This window comes from Centropristis striata, chromosome 11 (genome assembly GCF_030273125.1).
Source record: "Centropristis striata isolate RG_2023a ecotype Rhode Island chromosome 11, C.striata_1.0, whole genome shotgun sequence".
Lineage (NCBI taxonomy): Eukaryota > Metazoa > Chordata > Actinopteri > Perciformes > Serranidae > Centropristis > Centropristis striata.
In genome coordinates, this window is record NC_081527.1 from 24328809 (window position 1) to 24347989 (window position 19181).

The 19181-nt window shown below is 37.7% G+C and overlaps 2 protein-coding genes across 2 annotated transcripts in view; both read right to left on the reverse strand.

Moving 5' to 3' along the window:
- The window catches only part of LOC131980645 (potassium voltage-gated channel subfamily H member 2-like), a 36620-nt gene extending 31011 nt beyond the window's left edge, over positions 1-5609 (reverse strand). The window contains exons 1-2 of the mRNA XM_059344923.1: positions 5571-5609; positions 3409-3531 (exon numbers count right to left, since the gene is read on the reverse strand). Coding sequence (XP_059200906.1) covers positions 3409-3528 — 120 coding nt within the window. The 5' untranslated portion in view covers positions 3529-3531; positions 5571-5609. The remainder of the gene's footprint in view (positions 1-3408; positions 3532-5570) is intronic.
- LOC131980989 (uncharacterized) lies at positions 4269-14922 on the reverse strand. The gene is made up of 5 exons (XM_059345288.1): positions 14645-14922; positions 11688-12144; positions 8232-8407; positions 5571-5650; positions 4269-4283 (listed from the first exon to the last, which is right to left on the reverse strand). The coding sequence occupies exons 1-5, from the start codon at positions 14745-14747 to the stop codon at positions 4269-4271; spliced, it is 831 nt and encodes a 276-aa protein (XP_059201271.1). The 5' UTR covers positions 14748-14922.
- Between the last annotated feature and the right edge of the window lie 4259 nt (positions 14923-19181).

The following is a 19181-nucleotide window of genomic DNA, read 5'->3' on the forward strand; positions in this document are numbered from 1 at the left end:
AAAACCTTCACCAGAACCCTTGCCATGTCAACTTTGTTACAATGAATCCTTCAATGTACTGGGGCGGCTGTGGCTCAGTTTGGTAGAGCTGGTTGACCTCTGATCGGAGGGTTGGTGGTTCGATCCCTGACCATGGCAGCCTACATGTTGAAGTATCCTTGAGAAAGATACTGAACCCTAAATTGCTCCCGATGCTGCGTTCATTTGTGTGTGAATGAATTCCCAATGGTGGCAGGTGGCACCGTTTAGGGTAGCCTCTGCCACCAGTATGAATGTGTGTGTGAACGGGTGAATGAGCGCTGTCTGTAATGTAAAGCGCTTTGAGTGGTCGCAAAGCAACTAGAAAAGCGATATATAAGTGCAGGTCCATTTACTGACATATTGAATTTACATAATTCTAAAAATATTCAAATGATTTTTTTGAGGAAGTAGCTTCACTGACTTAAGTGGTACCTCCTGCCCGTCATCATCAACTCATCACCTTTTGGATGCAAATCCACAGCAGCAGCAGCATCGGCAAAACTGCAGCCTATTTAATGACCTCAAACCGTACATGTAGGTATAATGACCTGTGTGCTATTTTTAGAACGCTTACACCTCCTGTTAATGAAAATGATGAAGCACATAGTGAAGTGGTAACACATGCTTGTGGAGATTAATAAGTCTTATCCAGGAGCTAAATTTATAAACAAACCCACATTTTTGGAGGACAGAAAACATATACTTCCACTCAGACCAGTAAAAGGCCTTCTCAGAATCTGAAAACATGATTGACTCCAACATAAAGGTGAAATGTGAATTATAGTGGGAAGCCTGAAAATTAGGCACTTTCTTAAATTACACAACATAAAAAGTAGCAATGATTTGGTGTCAAAACTAACCAGTGTCCTTGGTTAATTAACCAACCAGTGTGTGTCTTGTACTTGTGCAATTAAATTCAACAAAATTATGCTAATTATGTCTTATTATTCGTTACCCTTTTATTGATTATTGGGAGTTGGGAGTTTTGGGCAGTGGATGTTTAGGGGGAGATAGCAGGTCAACAATAAATTCCACATAGAAGTGGTGGACATCATATGACAGCTGTGAACCTGAAGACTAAAATGAGATGCAGCTCAGCACGGTGTGTCAAGTTGTTCTGGTTATCTCTTATAAACATGACTTAATTAATTAATTAAGGAACTGCATGTATTTAGTTAATTAATTAATTAAACCTATATAGGTGTATAAAGGTCCAAAACATTAATATTCCTCCTTTTGAAGTTTCATGTTCAACTATGTCCCTTTAGTTGTTGCAGCAATTCTTGTGTTGATACCATTTATTACACACATTTGGTGTAAGTAACTGCTGAGAACGCCTCACTGTCAATATACCTAGGTAAGCTGCACACCCTCTGAATGCTCTAGGTCTGTAGTTTGTGGTTGTAAAGTTTCAAGAGGCTGTAATTATCCTAGAGGCCACAGCAGCTCATTTTATACATAGAGACTCAAGAAATGCCCTGACTGCAATAAACTGGCTCATTGAATCCACAGCTTTCCATTGATACCCAGTTAATGTCATTCAAAGCCTGTTTAGGGGCTTCAGTATGCACAATATTCAAATACAGTAGGCGGACACAGCAAATTTTAATCTGTTGGGAATTTAAGGATGCCTTTTTTTATGAATAAATGATACCTTGCACAGGGTGTCAAATATGTAAAATAAAGAGCGTAAATGCTATCCCTCCCATAAGAATATCAAATATGTAAGGATGAACCTGAGTGACACTTGTATGGATCTCACAGTACAAAAGTGTGGTTAATAATAATTATAATAAATGATATGACTTGATTTACTCTCACTCATCACTCGTTAGGGGCACCGCTCTGTTAAACAGAGAAAAATATAGCCAATTCACCTAGATCAATCTCATAAAACCCTGCTGTGAGGGGATGACTGGCCCTTTTCCTGCTTTGGAGGACTAATGGCTGAAAGTTGTGTTTTGTTAAAAGCCAATTTAAAGTATATTATGTGTAAATCAATGTGTGAGCAAATCAAAGGTTAGTAAAGTTAGTTGCATATAAGACTGACTGACTCTATAAAGCAAGATTAACATACAACCTTGAATGATGTAGCTAAACGAATATTTCAACGAATATACTTAAAAACACACATGTAAACCAAATCATTGATTACAGTCAAATCCTTTGTACTTAAAGTCCTTGCTGATTTCTATCTAGGCCCAGTTACATTACTCACAGTCCACTTGGAAAAGGGGGGAAATCCTTTTCAATGGAGGGCGTGGGGGGAAGTTTGATTCCAGGTTGAGTTTCAATAATTTGCTGTCTTCCAAATTAAGTTGCTGGTTCATCCTTGTTGTTGAGGTGGCGCTTTCTCTGGCAGTTGTAATGAACTTTGTGTTCATGAATCAACAATTCATCGACAATCAACACTGGTGCGCAGGGAATATCAGAATTGCAGTAGTTTCAGGATTCCTTATGGTCTAACGCTCAGATGCAGAGGATCTCTGCAGGGGGTAGAGGGAGGAGGTGGGGGCTGGTAAATCCAGGCCTCTGGGTAGGATGGAGGTGTTGTTGCTAGGGGGAGCAGTGGAGAAAAAAACCCAACAGGTGTGGAGATTTGGCCTTTACAGTCGACCACCTGCGGTGTCAAAGGTCCCTTGACCAATGATGTGGCCTGTGGGTGTCATAAACGCAAGGCATCCTGGGAGATCGGAGATGTTCCTTATCAGAGAACCAAAATGGAGGTGAAATGCCATTTTGTGAGTTGAATCAGAATGCTGTTCAAATCAGTTAAAGTACAACAAATGCATGAGAACCATGATGTGGATGTTGCCTTAAATTGCAAGTTATCAGCAGAAAGAAGCCATGTATGTAAAGAGGAGACTTGTGGAAAGAGCCCATTTTCATTCAGAGATTAAGACGTCAGAGGTCACATGACTGCTTTGAAAATCACCATGCCAAATCAAAAACTAGCCTAACTTTTGGCAACAGGTGATGACTACAGACGATTGGCTGTTGGAATGCTGTTTTAAGGTGGTGAGGGGCATCGGTTTTGATTGGTTCGTTCCCTTTGAGTTTGTCACCCACTCAAAAGTGGACCCAGAGGCTGACCATTATAGATGGATTACATCTGTGAAAATGCCTTAGGATCCACCTGGAGGAACTGGTGCATGTGGCTGTGCAGAAGGACATCTATGGATGTATATATTGAAGCTGAAAAGGACAGATTTGACATGTGCAAATGTTTCTCTCTACATTGTACCTCAGGTATCTGCATTGTGGTTGTTGGTAAGCATGGTTAGTATTTACAGTCCATACAGTAGAAGAAGAAAGAACAGAATAATTTGCACTTTGGATTGATGGCTGCATGGTTAATGCATGGATGGATGGATAAGCACTACTAACCTGGGTGACTTTCTCGGTGACATGGTGTGTTCTGTCAATCAGTTTGCAGGGAGGTCTGATTTCCCCGGGCGGTAATGACACAAAAGCGTCTGTCTTTGTGTCCAGTAGGCTCTGGGTCATTTGCTGTATATGCACAAACCACACATACACATGCATTGAAACATTGAAGGAAAAAACTAAACAACAAAAAATCTTCAATTTGCATATACAATATTTTATTACCAGCAACCACAACTTAGTGAGGTCAAAGGTCAGAGTCTGTGACAATACAGGAAATTATATTGTTTTAGAGTATCATTCAGTGAGACAAAGTGGATCATGATATCTGCTTTTATATGTCGTCAATGGAGGAGTTAGCTATATGCATAGCTGCAGCGGGGAAGTAATGAGGGCGGAATAGACATGCACTAATAATAATAAATGGTTTCCTCTCTGATGTCAGATGATGAAACAGTTACCTGTTTAAAAAAACACCTGCCAGACTCTCATACTCTCTCTTTTTTTTACATGACTAGTATCCATAATAAAGCTGAATGGGGGAAATATCAGTTCATGAAAGGAAAAAAAGTTGTTCTGACCCACAATAAAACAGATTTTAACTAAATGGCCAATCAGAAGGTAAATAAAATGTAAAATTGTGAGTGACACACTTGAGTTTAATCTGTTATCTATCTTCACTCCGGTGTAAAACTACAGTGATGTATCTGATCAGGTGGATTAGCTCCAACTTCTAATCAGTAACCGATACCCTGTGAGTGGGCGTGTCGACAGGTAAAAGACTTCTGTGAAGGATGCTCTCATGTTCCCTCCTCCCCTCCTCAGTGCACAAATAAAAGCTTTGGGACAGTCTTTAAAATAGCTCACCAGAAGAACCTCTGGTTCAAGCGAGGAGCAAAGGAGACATAAAGAACAAAATGGGCTCTGCACTAGTGGCAGCTTGTTGCAGCTGCTTGTAAATTTCCTCGTTTTGGGACTAATAAAGCAATATCTTATCTTATCTTATCTTATAAAATACGAGAAGTGAGACACACCTTGTAGGAGCCTAATTGCAGTTTTTTGTTGTTAACAGAATAATTGAAGTTCATAAAAAATAATAATATTTACAATGTGTACATGTTTTGATATTTACAATATATGTGGATAGATATATTTTTGTTTTGTGAAGACTGTACCTTTAATGTGACACTCTCGCAAGTGTTTGGTAACGGTAATTTGGTAGGTAATGTGATTTGTGGTCAGTCAGGACAAGCGGGGAGTGGAGCCTGATAGTTTTTTGACCTCTTTCTCTCTCTCCTCTTTATCTCTCTCCACTACTTTCTAATTGTGTGTATAGGACACGATTTGTATTTCATTTTGTGACATTTTATATTTTGTTATATATATTGGATGTGGACGCGGGGAAGAGTGGTACGAGCGTCGAACTGAGGCTTCACCTACACACCTTAAGTTTAGGAAGAGTTTAGTCATTGATGCAATACTTCACTGTGTAATGAATAAAACTGTCTATATTTTGGAGGGATATGGAAAAATTCATACTCGATATGACTGGACAGCCCATCATTTTTGAACCTAAAGATATTATTTCAAAATTTGAATCTAATAACAAAACATTATGCTTTATAACAAATCTTATGCTTCTGATGGGTAAGTTTCACATCCACAAGATTAAGTTTTTCCAATTCCCTCCCTATCTTTAGTGTTTTTACAATAGAATTGAAATTTTATATCCAGACTTTAGAGTTGATGTCAAATAAGAAATGTGAACGAACTCTGCTACACTTTAAAAGCTTATTTTCAGAAACCACAGAATAGTATAAAAGTAAGCACATTATACCCTTATGTTATTTTATTTTTATACATATATTTTATTCAACAGATACTGTAACTGACATTTTTCTTTATATGTCTATATCCTGTATGCCTGTATTTCTTTAATTGTTAATAAAGATCTGGAGAAAAAAAAAGATTAAAACTGTATGTATGTAATATAATTTAGCATATGGGACTCATTGTGAGAAATGGTAATTCAGAAATTTTATCTCAAATTTGCAGCATCAGCATTTCACCCAATTACAACATTTTATTTTCACAGCTAACTTTTCAGTTCCCCTTAGTATTGGGACATTAAATTGCAGGTATGTGTGTGTTTCTGTGTGTGCTACCTGGCTGTTGGTCCGGCAGCGCAAATCGGAGTCTGATGTTCCAACTGGCACACTGCTCTTTCTGATGGTTAGCAACCCAGCTGAAGGAGAGCAGAGGGCAGCACTTTATTGTTACAGTGGATTTAACCAAACAAACACAAAAACGTCACCTTGGGCAATTTGTATTCCTCTCATACACACAGACAACTCCTGACAATAGAAATGTGACCTGGACGTAACATTAGGATACCTCCCTGTGTGCTCCATCTACAGTTCCATTTGATCTCAATAGACATAGTTTAACACATAGTACCTTCTGCACTTATTTTAGATTGGTGGTTAAACCAGATCCCAACATAACAACTTTATTATTATATAATATCTGGTTTAATATCGTTATTTTTTTGTTGAAAAACATAAAGGTAATTTTTGCATCACATTAGAGTTAAAACTACAGATGAAAACTACAGACGGGTGACAAAAACAAGATGCCATGTTGATTGAAGTGTTTGAGCTAGTGCCCTCTGCTGCTTGGATTAAAACATAGATTTATGCAAATTTATGACACTTGTTACTCAGTATTTTACTCCACTACTAGAGAATAATCATCAAATTCTTGAGGTTTTCTTTTTCTATTAGCTGGTAAATGGTAAAAAAAAAAAGGGGGTAAAGATGGAGATTATTGTGTGATACATATGTAAGGGTAATACTGTATGTATATACAGGTACATCTCAAAAAAATTCAATATCGTGAAAAAGGTCAGTATTTTTTGTCAATTATTTCAGAAAGTGAAACTCATATATTATAAAGATTCATTACACAGAGTGAAATATTTCAAGCCTGTATTTCTTGTAATTTTGATGATTCTGGCTTAGAGATAATGAAAACACAAAACTCAGTGTCTCAGAAATTTAGAATATTACATAAGATTAATTTAATAAAAGGATATTTTAAACACACACATCAGGGCTCTGAAAAATATGTTCATTTCTATCCATCAATACTTGGTTTGGCTCCTTTTGCATGAATTACTGCATTAATATGGCGTGGCATGGAGGAGATCAGCCTGAGGCTGCTGAGGTGAAATGGAAGCCCATGTTGCTCTCATAGTGTCATCTGGGTCTTGTGTCTTCATCTTCCTCTTGACAACAGCCCAGACTAGACTCCTATGGGGTTGAGGTCAGGCGAGTTTGCTGGCCAGTCCAGCCCAGTAACACCACACTGCAAAAAATGTGTGTCTAAAAACAAAATAAAAACACTAAATCTGAGGGAAATGATCTTGCTGCATGGACAGATAATTTCACTTGACAAGATTTCTTAAATAAAGATTATTAAATCTAGAAATAAGCATGTTGTACGCTTAAAATAAGAAATTAACTCTTAAAACAAGATAAATTAATGCTGCCAGCAGCGATGAACTGGCCCGAGCAGAGTGCACTGACAATTATTTGTTTCTTACCAAGAAAAAAAAACTTTAGATTTAGAAGTGTTACATAATTGTTAATAATAATCTTGTTTTAAGAGTTAATTTCTTATTTTAAGCATTCAACATGCTTATTTCTAGATTTAACAATCTTAATTCAAGAAATCTTGTCAAGTGAAATTGTCTGTCCGTGCAGCAAGATCATTTCCCTCAGATTTAGTGTTTTTATCTTGTTTTTAGACACACCTTTTTTGCAGTGCATGGTCATTGAAGCAGCTTTTGGTACCTTTGCCAGTGTGGGCAGGCGCCAAGTCCTGCTGGAAAATGAAAGCAGCATCTCCATAAAGCTTGTGGAAGCATGAAGAGCTCTAAAATGTCCTGGTTGATGGCTGCATTGACTGTGGGCTTCAGAAAACACAGTCGACCAACAGCAGCAGAGGACATGGCCCCAAACCACCACTGACTGTAAACTTACATATTGAACTTTTTCACAATATTTTAATTTTCTGAGACACTGAGTTTTAGGTTTTCATTATCTCTAAGCCAGGATCATTAAAATTAGAAGAAAAACAGGCTTGAAATATTTCACTCTATGTGTAATTAATCTATAAAATATATGAGTTTCAATTTCTGACAGATGTAGATGTAGTCATGGAAAAATTAGACCACCCTTGTTTTCTTCAATTTCTTGCTCATTTTAATGCCTGGTACAACTAAAGGTACATTTGTTTGGACAAATATAATGATTACAATAAAAATAGCTTGTAAGAGTTTAATTTAAGAACTGATATCTAGATATTTTCATGGTTTTCTAAATAATGATTTTCGTCATTAACAAGAAATTCATGTTAAATGTCTAGATATCAGCTCTCAAATTAAACTCTTATAAGCTATTGTAATCATTATATTTGTCCAAACAAATGTACCTTTAGTTGTACCAGGCATTAAAATGAACAAGAGTTGAAGAAAACAATGATCTAATATTTTTTCTTTGACTGTAGATGTGTTGATAAACTGGTGAAAGGGCATCATATTTGATCAATAGGTAATTATTATGCTATTTTTTTAAAGACAGCATTTTTATGAATGTGGACATTTTAAATTAACTTTGACCAAAACAAACATTTTTATGTTTTATTTTGAAAAAAAAAAAGCCGTGCTTTTTTGAGGAAGACATTTAGAAGTTTGGATGTGATAGTGTTTGTTTCAGACCGTTTCAGACAGAGTGATGAACACAGTGTGCTGCATACGTTCTTACCAGTACAGCTGTGTCTCAGCTGCAGCCTCTTCTCCCAGTAATTCTGCCCACTCTTGATAGCATCGACTGAGGAGGAATGCTTTAACGCTCCACAGCTGCCGACCACCCTGGCAGGAGGGTGCTTGCTGTGGAAAGGACAGTCATCTTCATCTCGGCCTCTTCCTCTCTCCTCTCTCCTAAACAGAATGTACATTTATAAAAGTCTCAGACCTCAATACGTCCTGACAATAAATGGAGCTCCAGCCCACAAAGTTGGACCAAGAGTCTCCCTTAGTGACAAGGTTTAAATGGTTTTGGATTTTTCATTAGTTTTAGTTTTAATTTCGTTTAGAATTTTTCAGTTAGTTTTAATGAGTATTTGGAGTGTGTTTGCTAGTTTTAATTAGTTTTTATTTTTTGGGAAAATGCTTACTTTTAGTTTAGTTTTTTATTAGTTTTAGTGTTAGTTTTAGTTTTTTTGTAATTGGGGTATTTGTTGGGTGCGAGATTCAATAAGGTCACAATAAATGTTGCCTTTATTTCCTTTTATCATCCATCTCAGCCCCAATAAGATTATCAACTCATAAAACCAGATTAGAATTGATTTCATATCAACCAAAAAGGTTTATGTATGAAAAAAGTTGACAAAGGCAGAAACTAAGGACAATTTCACTATAATTTTAGTTTAGTAGTTTCAGTTAGTTGTTTTTTTTAAACTTTCGTTTTTAATTTCATTTTAGTTAACAAAAATGTTTTTTCAATCCTAGTTTTTGTTATTTCGTTAGTTTTCGTTAACTATAATAACCTTGGTTAGTGACCCATATTTTATAGCATTTCTTTGTGTATCATTTGTTTGATTCAAGACCACAACAAACCAGAATACACCAGAGACTTGAATGTAGTTGTAAAATATAAGTTTTTGTGTGTATTTTTTTTTTTTTTTTTTTTTTTTTTTTTTTTTATAATTGGAGAATTATCAATCATTGAAGAAATAATTATCAATGACTATTGTTAAAAGATTATCAGTCAAATATCATAACAATTAGAACCACAGACTGTAAATACAGATGGACGGCCTTGCAGCTCCTCAAAAAGAGTCAAAACATCTGGATCGCCCTCTGGTGGCCGGCAGCAGTATAGCTTAACTAGAAAATTTCCTCTGGGGAAATTCTGAAAGGGCCACGGGGGCTACTGCCGGTGTGTCTACACTATGATGAGATTCTTCAGAGATTTCAAACTATGCCCTTTAACCTCAAAATATGTGTGTGCGTGTGTGTGTGTGTAATTAATATCACATAAAGTTACGTGTGTGTGTGTGTGTGTGTTTGAAGCATGTGTATGCATGTGTGAGGAGTGTGCATGCTTACGCGCATGTGTGTGTGTGTGTGTGTGTGTATCTGTAACTGTAATCACATCAAAGATCAAAGGCAATCAGATCAAAGCAATCAACAGAATTAACTGACACCACCTGTTAATGAAAGAGTGACAGCAGCCAGAGGTGGTCTGGAATTTCTGGCCTCCAACAGAAAGCATTTTTGGCAAAACCATAATACCTATCATTGATCCGACTTCACTTTGAGCGTCCCGAGTTCTTCCTGAACGTCTGCATATGTTTTTTTTTTAAGAAAAATAAAAAAATAGCTTTGTTAGAGCGATCTAAAAAAACTGTTACATCTCCCTTCTTTTAGAAATCTCCCTGCGTTTTTAATATGGGAGCCAATGAGGCTGTTGGTGGTGTTGGTGGAGCATCTATGCGTCCTACGCCCAAACTATAACTCTGACAGCTTTACCAGAGGATTGTGAGTGAGAAGACAAATTTTCCTATGTTTCTATGTATAAATTATTTCTGTAGAGTGGAATTTGCAGCCTGGAGCGCAGTTTTCAAATTTATTTTTTGACAGTTTTTTCTCTCCCTCTACACTCTGGGGATGATGTCACACACTGTGGCACGAACATTCCGTGCAATACACACCCGTTATAATCTCAGAATTTCTCCAAAAATTATCATGGTCATTGAACAGGGATTGATAAAAAACTATATGACCTATCGAAACGTGAATTAATACATCGATACACAAGACTTGTGTCTACTGTTTAAAGTTGAAATGGAGTCTCTAGGTGAAATTATGCCGGAGAAGTAGACATTTAAAAATCTCCAATTATTGTTCTTTTTCGCTCATTTTTTGTCGGCCGTCCCATTCATTTCAATGCAAAATTTTGTTTCTGTAAATTCGTATTCTGTAGAGAAAAGTAGTAGCACACCGATCCAGATCAAACCGCGCGTGTTGATATATAATTTGTCCTGCAACTCTTCAAGATGTAGGACTAGTAGCGGGACGAAATTGCGTCCGGAAGAGGAAGAAGAAGAAATCCACAGTATACCAGCTTTGCCCCGAGCACTGGTCCCTACAGCTATTGCTGTATGGGACCAGTGCTCGGTGCGATTGCCCCGAGGCCCTAATAAACCCAATGTTCATCATTCTGGTATATCTGGTTTTAATATTTATTTGATGCCATCAAATGGGGGTGTAAAATTATGATTTACAGCTGTGATTGACTCATGATTGGTCCGGCAGGTGTATGGGTGTGACCTTGATACCATAGTTATTGTGAAGTTATTATTATTACTCTGGCCTGAAATCCACGAAATGTAGCAGGAAGTGGAGACCAAGGTTATTATAGTTAACAAAAACTAACGAAATAACGAAAACTAGAATTGAAAAAACATTTTTGTTAACTGAAATGAAAATAAAAACTAAACTTTTAAAAAAAAAACAATAACTAACTGAAACTGTATTGTGAGGTTACAACACCAACTAAAACTAACTGAAATAAGTTGACAAAGACGAAAACTATAATTTTAAACGTAAACCTTTTTGGTTGATATGAAATCTATTTCATTTATTTATTGTTTATTTTATATGGACATAGCAATTACATTGGACGGACCAGATGCATTGTTTAAGTGTTTTAGCACAAGTGCTAATTCGCAACACTTGTCCATAGGCAGTTTTTGAAAAAGATAGGGCAATTAAAATAACAAGAATGGAAAAAGGAAGGACCAGACAAAGATAAAAAATTAAAAAACAGCAACAGAACAATGGGAAAAAGAAGTCAAAGAAGTATAAGCAATTTTCATCTATCTGGTTTTATGACTTATTACCTTAAACTATTACCCTTACCTTAAACTTATTGTAATACCCTGTTACAAAAAAACTAACACTAAAACTAATAAAAACTAAACTAAAGCAAAGCATTTTCCAAAAGATAAAGATGAATTAAAACTAGCAAACTCACTCTAAAAACGAATTAAAACTAACTGAATTTGAAAACAAAAAATCACAACGAAAATAAAACTAAAACTAATGAAAAATCCAAAACTATTATAACCTTGGTGGAGACGTGTCGTTCATTCTTTATACAGGCTTTGGCTAATACAATCACAATGACAAAAGAAGAAAAAACAGATTGAAATACCGTGGTGGAGCATGTGAAGAGGCGGGTGGCAGGGCCAGTGTTGGAGGTGCGGAGAGTGGAGCTGGGGGCAGAGCTGTGTGGAGCTCCCTCCCTCTCCTCCCTCCGTCTCCTCCTGCACTTGTGTCCATGAGCAGCTCATACACATCACCTCCTTCTCTTCTCTTTCGGTCTCCCTCACTCCTTCGTCTGGGTGCCACCAAGTTGCTCCTCTCTCCTTCTCTTCCCCTTCTTTTTATTTGTTCTTCCTCCTCTATTTCTTGGTCCCACAGCAGCAGTCCAGCTCCTGCCTCCTCCAGCTGCTGTCTTTCGGGGAGGGACAGCAGTTTGTCCAGGGCCACTGACTCATGTCCAAGGGGTGGGAGGTCGCCACGAGGAGCACCCAGCTCCGTGTCCTGGGATAGGACACCCGTACTACCGCTGATGGAGCGGAGGAGGAGGCGCAGACGCTGTCGCCGAGCTGAAATGAGTAAATGTAGTTTAGAATTATGCACCACTAAATAAAAATATAAACTAAAATAGTATTTTAGTTTTAATTATTTCTAGGGTCGGGACTCGATTAAAAAAAAAATCTAATTAATTAGAGGCTTTGTTATTAATTAATCGAAATTAATCGCATATAAATATTTGACCTGTGAACAGTGAGAAGTAATTTTTTCCACATGGATTTTTAGTACACCATTGAATAATGACTGAATACATAAGCTTAAGCAACAAAAATATTGTTTATTTTTGTTCAAGTCCAACAGACCAGTGCAAGTTTTGCCATTAAGTGTAGCAATAGCATATTTAGAAATATAGTACATTTCATAAATCCAGGTAGCCTATAGGTAGGTAGACCTTCTGTAAACTAGAATACTTTGGTTTTTTAAGTAAAACACAATCCACGCTAGCTACCACACTAGCCGCTAGCTGCTATATGTTTAGCATTGAGGTGATTTGAGGCTCGATGTGCTTCGGTGATATGTGAATTCCTTGTTGCATAGCAACACAACCATGCTCTTATCGATGCTTCCATCCATTGGTTTTTTGTAACAAAATGTCCCATCATCCACGGGGCCAACCAGAGCGTCTCATCAGCTTCTTCCTTCATGTTCACTGTGGTTTGTTGTTGTCTGAACTCATGAACGCTAGTTGGTGCTCCAGTATAATCGGTCCGCCTGAAACTCATCCAGTGAGAAACGTTCCGCAGTGCAAAAATAAGTGTGATTAAAATGCGTCATTTTTTTTTTACGCGTTAATTTTTGTGTAATTAATTAATCTTAATTAACGCGTTAAAGTCCCAGCCCTAATTATTTCATTAAATTCTAGTATTATGTTTATGGATTTCTAAGTCTACAGTTGGGGCGAGTACCGGCACTGTGGAAAATTTCCTGTGTTGTGCCGGTGCCAAAATTAAAATGTCCAGCTGAACATAATGACTACAGACCAGTAGCCCTCACTTCTCACATCATGAAGACCTTGGAGCGGCTGATTCTACGCCTACTGAGAGCTGAAGTCAAAGACAAACTCGACCACCTGCAGTTTGCATACAAACAACACATCAGAGTGAACGATGCTGTCCTCTACATGCTTCGCCGTGCCCTTGCTCATCTGGAGGAAACTGGTACTTATGATAATCATGTTGTTTGATTTTTCAAGCGCATTCAACACCATCCAACCCAACATACTCAAAAACAAGCTCACAGAGATGGGAGTGGATCTTTCCTTCATCTCCTGGATCACAGATCACCTGACAGTTCCCAAACCTGACATACTGTGGTCTTCCTGTGTTTCTGGGACATTAATGAGCAGCACAGGGGCTCCACAAGGCACTGTTCTGGCTCCATTCCTGTTCACACTGTACATAGAGGACTTTAAATAAAACTATTAGTCCTGCCACATCCAGAAGTACTCCGACGACACTGCTATTGTGGCGTGTATCAGGAATGGACAGGAATCTGAATATAGGGATCTGATAAAAGCTTTCAGTGACTGGAGCCACAAGAACTATCTCCTACTGAACACCTCAAAGACTAAGGAAATGATCAGAGATTTCCGCAGGTTCAAGCCCCCCTTCAGCCAGCGAATACGTGTGGGGTGGACATGGAGGTGGTGCCAAGTTCTAAGTATCTAGGTGTATACCTGGATAATAAGTTGAACTGGTCCCTAAACACAGACGCTCTCTACAAAAAGGGGCAGAGCCGCCTCTTTTTCTTCTTGAAGCTCAGATCTCTGGACATGTGTAGTAAGATGCTGCAGATGTTTTATCAGTCTGTGGTGGTAGTGTGTTGTTTTATGCTGCAGTCTGCTGGGGAGGCAGCATCAGACACAGAGATGAAGGCGGTTGGACAGACTGGTCTAAAGAGCTGGTTCTGTGGTTGGAGCCAGGTTGGAAACACTGGAGGAGGTGATGGAAAGATGACCTGTCAACATGTTCCAGGCCATCCTGAAATACCCAGAAATTACCCTGAAATAAGAAATTAACTCTTCAATCAAGATAAGTTAAAGCTGCAAGCAGCGATGAACTGGCTCCAGCAGAGTGCACTGACAATTATTTGTTTCTTACCAAGATAAAAAAAACCTTTAGATTTATAAGTGTTAGATAATTTATCTTGTTTTAAGAGTTATCTTTATTTTAAGCGTTCAACATGCTTATTTCTAGATTTAACAATCTTAATTTGATAAATCTTGTCAAGTGAAATTATCTGTCCATGCAGCAAGATAATTTCCCTCAGATTTAGTGTTTTATCTTGTTTTTAGACACACCTTTTTTGCATTGTACATGTGACTCAAGGGTTGAGCTTACACTTAGAATGCACTCCGTTTCTTCACATGTAATGATCTATAATGATCATGTGTAATCACATTTTATTCGGTCATCAAAACAATAATAAAATCCCTCAAAATCTACCAAGAACACATAGATATGTTAGTGTGATTCATTCGTTTCAAGTCAGTATCATGTGAATGAAACATACCCAGGGTCAGCCATGGGATACGCAGCACTCTGTTGAGCTCTCTGGCTGGTGAGCTGTTGACTGGTCTGGGGTCAGTGGGAAGCTCGAAGTTGAGAATAAACATGATGACCAGGCCGTCTTCGTTCTTCACTGGAACCACGTCTATTGCACAGTGGAAACACACTCCTGTAGAAACACACAGGATACCTATGAAAAGTCCTTTCCTTTTTCACATGACAAATGACCAGCGTCTGTTCTGGACAGGAAGAAGTCATTCAGTTCATACATGTCATTCTGAACAATTCCTCAAGATGGAGCTCCCAGGCAGGAAATGATTAGATCATCTGAGCATGTACACTCACTGGCATTTGCACCATTTTAAAACCATTTGTACCTCAATCAGCTGATGTCTTTAAACTAAATCAGAAGTTAGGACACTAATTCAAATGTAAATGAAAAGAAAATACACCAAATTCAGAATGAGTGTATATTTTTAAAGAAAAACTGAAGTTTGCCAATTTGAGAATGTCAGGTCGGGCTCAAGTCAGAACTCAGCTGTAGAGCAGGTTAACTTAAAAGTTTCTTTATTCAAAGAATGCAGCAGGGTAAGTCCTCACAGAGTGAAAGAAAAGGGCTATGAAACACCGTACTAAGTAAAAACTAAACAAAGAAAAGTCCCTCCAAAGGAGGTTAACACTGAACCTATCTACACTAAAAACTAAAATATAAATCCTAATCTAAGATAAGGGGGGAAAACTAACTAAACTCTTGGGGGGAAACTATTAAATAACACCTACAAAATAAAAGTGCTCCAAAAGGGAGGAACAAAACCTGATAGGAAAAATAAAAGATTCTACTAAAACACTATGAGAAACTGGATCAGGACTAAAGGGGGGAAAATCGCTCCAAAAGGAGGAAAAACAAAACGGCTGACGCGAAAAACATAAGAAACTAAGAACTGCACATAACTAGTAAATTATAAAGAAAAATCACTCTTGCGAGGAAACCAAAAGGGCGAAAACAAGACAAGCTGTGTCTGTGGCAAGAAGGAGATAACTGTCTGGTATGGTGACGGGGTCAAACACACTGGACCAAGACAAGGGAAAACACAGACTATTGGAACACATGGAGGGAAGGGAGCACCAGGTGAACACAATCGGTAATTAGGGGAGACAATCAGACAGATGACACACGGGGAAGGGCAAGTGACCTGAAACGGGAGGAGAGTTACTATTTCAAAATAAAACAGGAAGACCAGAACACAAAATAAAACACCACCTCACCGCGGTTTGACTGAAAATTTAGTACAGAAACGTATTGCAATCTATACTTGCCTCTATGCATCTATTCTTTGTTTTGTTGTCATGAAATAACGTGAAACTGTCACATTATAACGTGATAAGATTATTATCATTACATAACGTGAAATCACATAATTACGTGACACTGAGCTACTTTTGTTTGTGTGACAGCAATACGTTTCCGTACATTAGATATGTTGTCTTTGCACGGTATTTAATTGAAAATATTCACAAATGATTTGCAAATCATGGCATTTTGTTTGTATTACATTTTTCATGACCTCTCAACCTTGTATATCTAATTAAATTCATTATTGTAAACTAGTACAGAAGAGTCTTTGTGTTGCTGGCAGTGCAGTAGTTTCACTGTAGTGGTGTACTTTTAAGGGTAGTGATGAATCATCTCAATCAGATTCTAGTGTTTTGTGTGGTACAAGTGCTAATAATTATAGTTCCTCTGAATTTTTCCTGTAACATTTCTGCAGGAGAATGTGTTTGATTTGCTGTATTATTTATGTGACTGGAGCAGAAAGATTCAACCCATTGAAGGATATATAGTTTTACTTTTTTGGGAAATATGACACAATAACTACATACACACTGATACACTTGACTTTCAATTCTTCATCATTTCTCATTTTCTTTTACATATATTCCATTCAGCTCATAAAAAAAAAAGATTCCACCTAAAAAGGGTTTAATGTATAGAAAAGGCAGAATGCACTGCATCAGCTGTTACGTACGGTTGCAAGAAAAGTCTGTGAACCCTTTGAAATGACCTGGTTTTCTGCATTCATTTGTAATAAAAATGTGATCTGATTTGCATCTTAGTCCCAAGTATAGACAAACACGATGTGCGTAACCTAAAACTACACAAGCAATTATAATATTTCATGTTTTTATTGAATATATCCATGAAACATTCATTATGCTGGTAGAAAAAGTAAGTGAAGGGAATTAGCAAACTTGGAGTCCTAACAATGAATGTTTGGAGTGAGTAGAGATACTTTGACCTGTAAAAACACTCACACTCATAAACTTTTTCAGTTTGCTATCACAAGCAACATCTGCTCATGTGAACCATGCCTCGCAAAAAAGAGATCTCTGAAGACCTGCGATCAAGAATTGTTGATTTGCATCAGACTGGAAGGGGTTACAAAGTAACCTCAAAGACTTTTGGTATTCACCAGTCCACAGTTAGACAAATGGTCCACAAATGGAGATGATTTAGTACTGTGGCTACTCTCCCTAGAAGTGGGTTACCAGCCAAGTTCACTCCAAAGGCACAACACAGAAAGCTCAGTGAGGTAAAAAAGAACTCCAGAGTAACAAGTAAAGACTTGAAGGAATCATTGGTTCAAACTGGTTAACATCTCTAGTCATGACTCTACCACACATACAAGATTGAATAGGAGGAAGCCAATGCTTTCCAAAAAAACATCACTGCATGACTGAAGTTTGCCAAAGAGCACCTTGACCCTCCAAAATGCTACTGGGAAATGTTTACACTGCAGAAAAGGTGTGTCTAAAAACAAGATAAAAACACTAAATCTGAGGGAAATTATCTTGCTGCATGGACAGATAATTTCACTTGACAAGATTTCTTAAATTAAGATTGTTAAATCTAGAAATAAGCATGTTGAACGCTTCAAATAAGAAATTAACTCTTAAAACAAGATAAATTGATGAACTGGCCCGAGCAGAGTACACTGCAATATATTTGTTTCTTACCGAGATAAAAAAAACAAAACGCTTTAGATTATTCTTATTCTTATTTTAAGCGTTCAACATGCTTATTTCTAGATTTAACAATTTTAATTCAAGAAATCCTGTCAAGTGGAATTTTCTGTCCATGCAGCAAGATCATTTCCCTCAGATTTAGTGTTTTTATATTGCTTTTAGACACACCTTTTCTGCAGTGTAGTTTAGTGGACTAAGGCTGAATTGTTCATGAAGAACATGCAGCAATAGGTATGGTGTAAAAGGGCCCTGCATTCCAACATGAGAACATCATCCCAACAGTGAAGTGGGAGCATCATGATTTGGGGCTGTTTTGCTGCCACATCACCTGGACCACTTACTATCATTGAGGGGAAAGTGAATTCCCAATTTTATCAAGGTATTCTACAGGTTAATGTCAGGGTGTCTGTCTGCCGGATGAAGATCAGTAAAAGTTTGGGGATGCAGCAGGACAACGACTATTATATAAAGAAATATAATAATTGCTTGTGTGATATAAGGTTAAGCACATTTGTTTGGGACTTAGATGCAGATCAGATCACATTTTATGAAAACATTAATGCAAAAAACCTACTTTTTTCAAAGGGTTCATGCTTTTTCTTGCAAGTGTGTGTGTCTGTGTGTGTGCGTGTGTGTGTGTGCGTGTGTGTGTGTGCGTGTGTGTGTGTGGCATGTGAAGGACAGAACCAGTAGAGGGGTTAGTGTAAGGGCTGAATTGACAGCAGGATGGATTAAGGTAGCTACATGTTAACTTATTCTACCTTAATGATATCACAATGACGCGGCTGGAAGACCATCTGTTATAGAGCGTGCATGCACGCACACACACACACACACACAAACAAACACACGCACACACACACACACACACACACACACACAAACACACGCACACACACACACTAATTTAGTAGCCAGATATTTTTCCAACATGATAATCCATAGAGACTAAGCTTTTTGAACATTAAAGTGACTTTAATCAGGAGAGACAAGTTTATGATTTCAAAAAATGATCCTGGATCATCGAGCATGTCCCAGTTAGTGTGGCTCTCTTTGGGTTTCCACTGAGACTGAGAACATGGCTGATCCTGGATGACTAGTACAAAGGCTATTAAATGTGTGAATATTTTTTATTTTTGAAGAAACTATTATGAATTTATGGTGTATAAATAACTATATAAATATATGTTTCTACTGTCAAAGCAAAGATATGTAGTTGATGCTTGATAATGCTTGATATTAACAGCTACTGACAACCTGAAAGACCTGAAAGAGGATGAAGAGATTATGGATAATCATTATTTAAAGGTAAAATAGTCAGACTACATGGTATGTCGATTCCAATTCTACCTCCCGTCAGCGATGCCGCTTGGGACAAGAAGAACTCCACATCAGAACATTTGAATGCAAATAGGTTTCTATTTCTCTGTAATTACACAGAAGGCTGCTGGGTGTAGGACAAAGTTGGAGCTGACAGCGGTTCCTGGGAGTGAAGTATAAGCTATTAATACATTTGT

Excerpts from the sequence above, each read along its gene's own strand:
- LOC131980989 (XM_059345288.1), bottom strand. The coding sequence starts at position 14,747 with ATGTTTATTCTCAACTTCGAGCTTCCCACTGACCCCAGACCAGTCAAC. Across the intron at positions 8,408-11,687 it reads TCTTCACATGCTCCACCACG|GAGAGAGGAGAGAGGAAGAG; the intron begins GTATTTCAATCT and ends CATTCTGTTTAG. Across the intron at positions 5,651-8,231 it reads GCTGAGACACAGCTGTACTG|CTGGGTTGCTAACCATCAGA; the intron begins GTAAGAACGTAT and ends GCTCTCCTTCAG.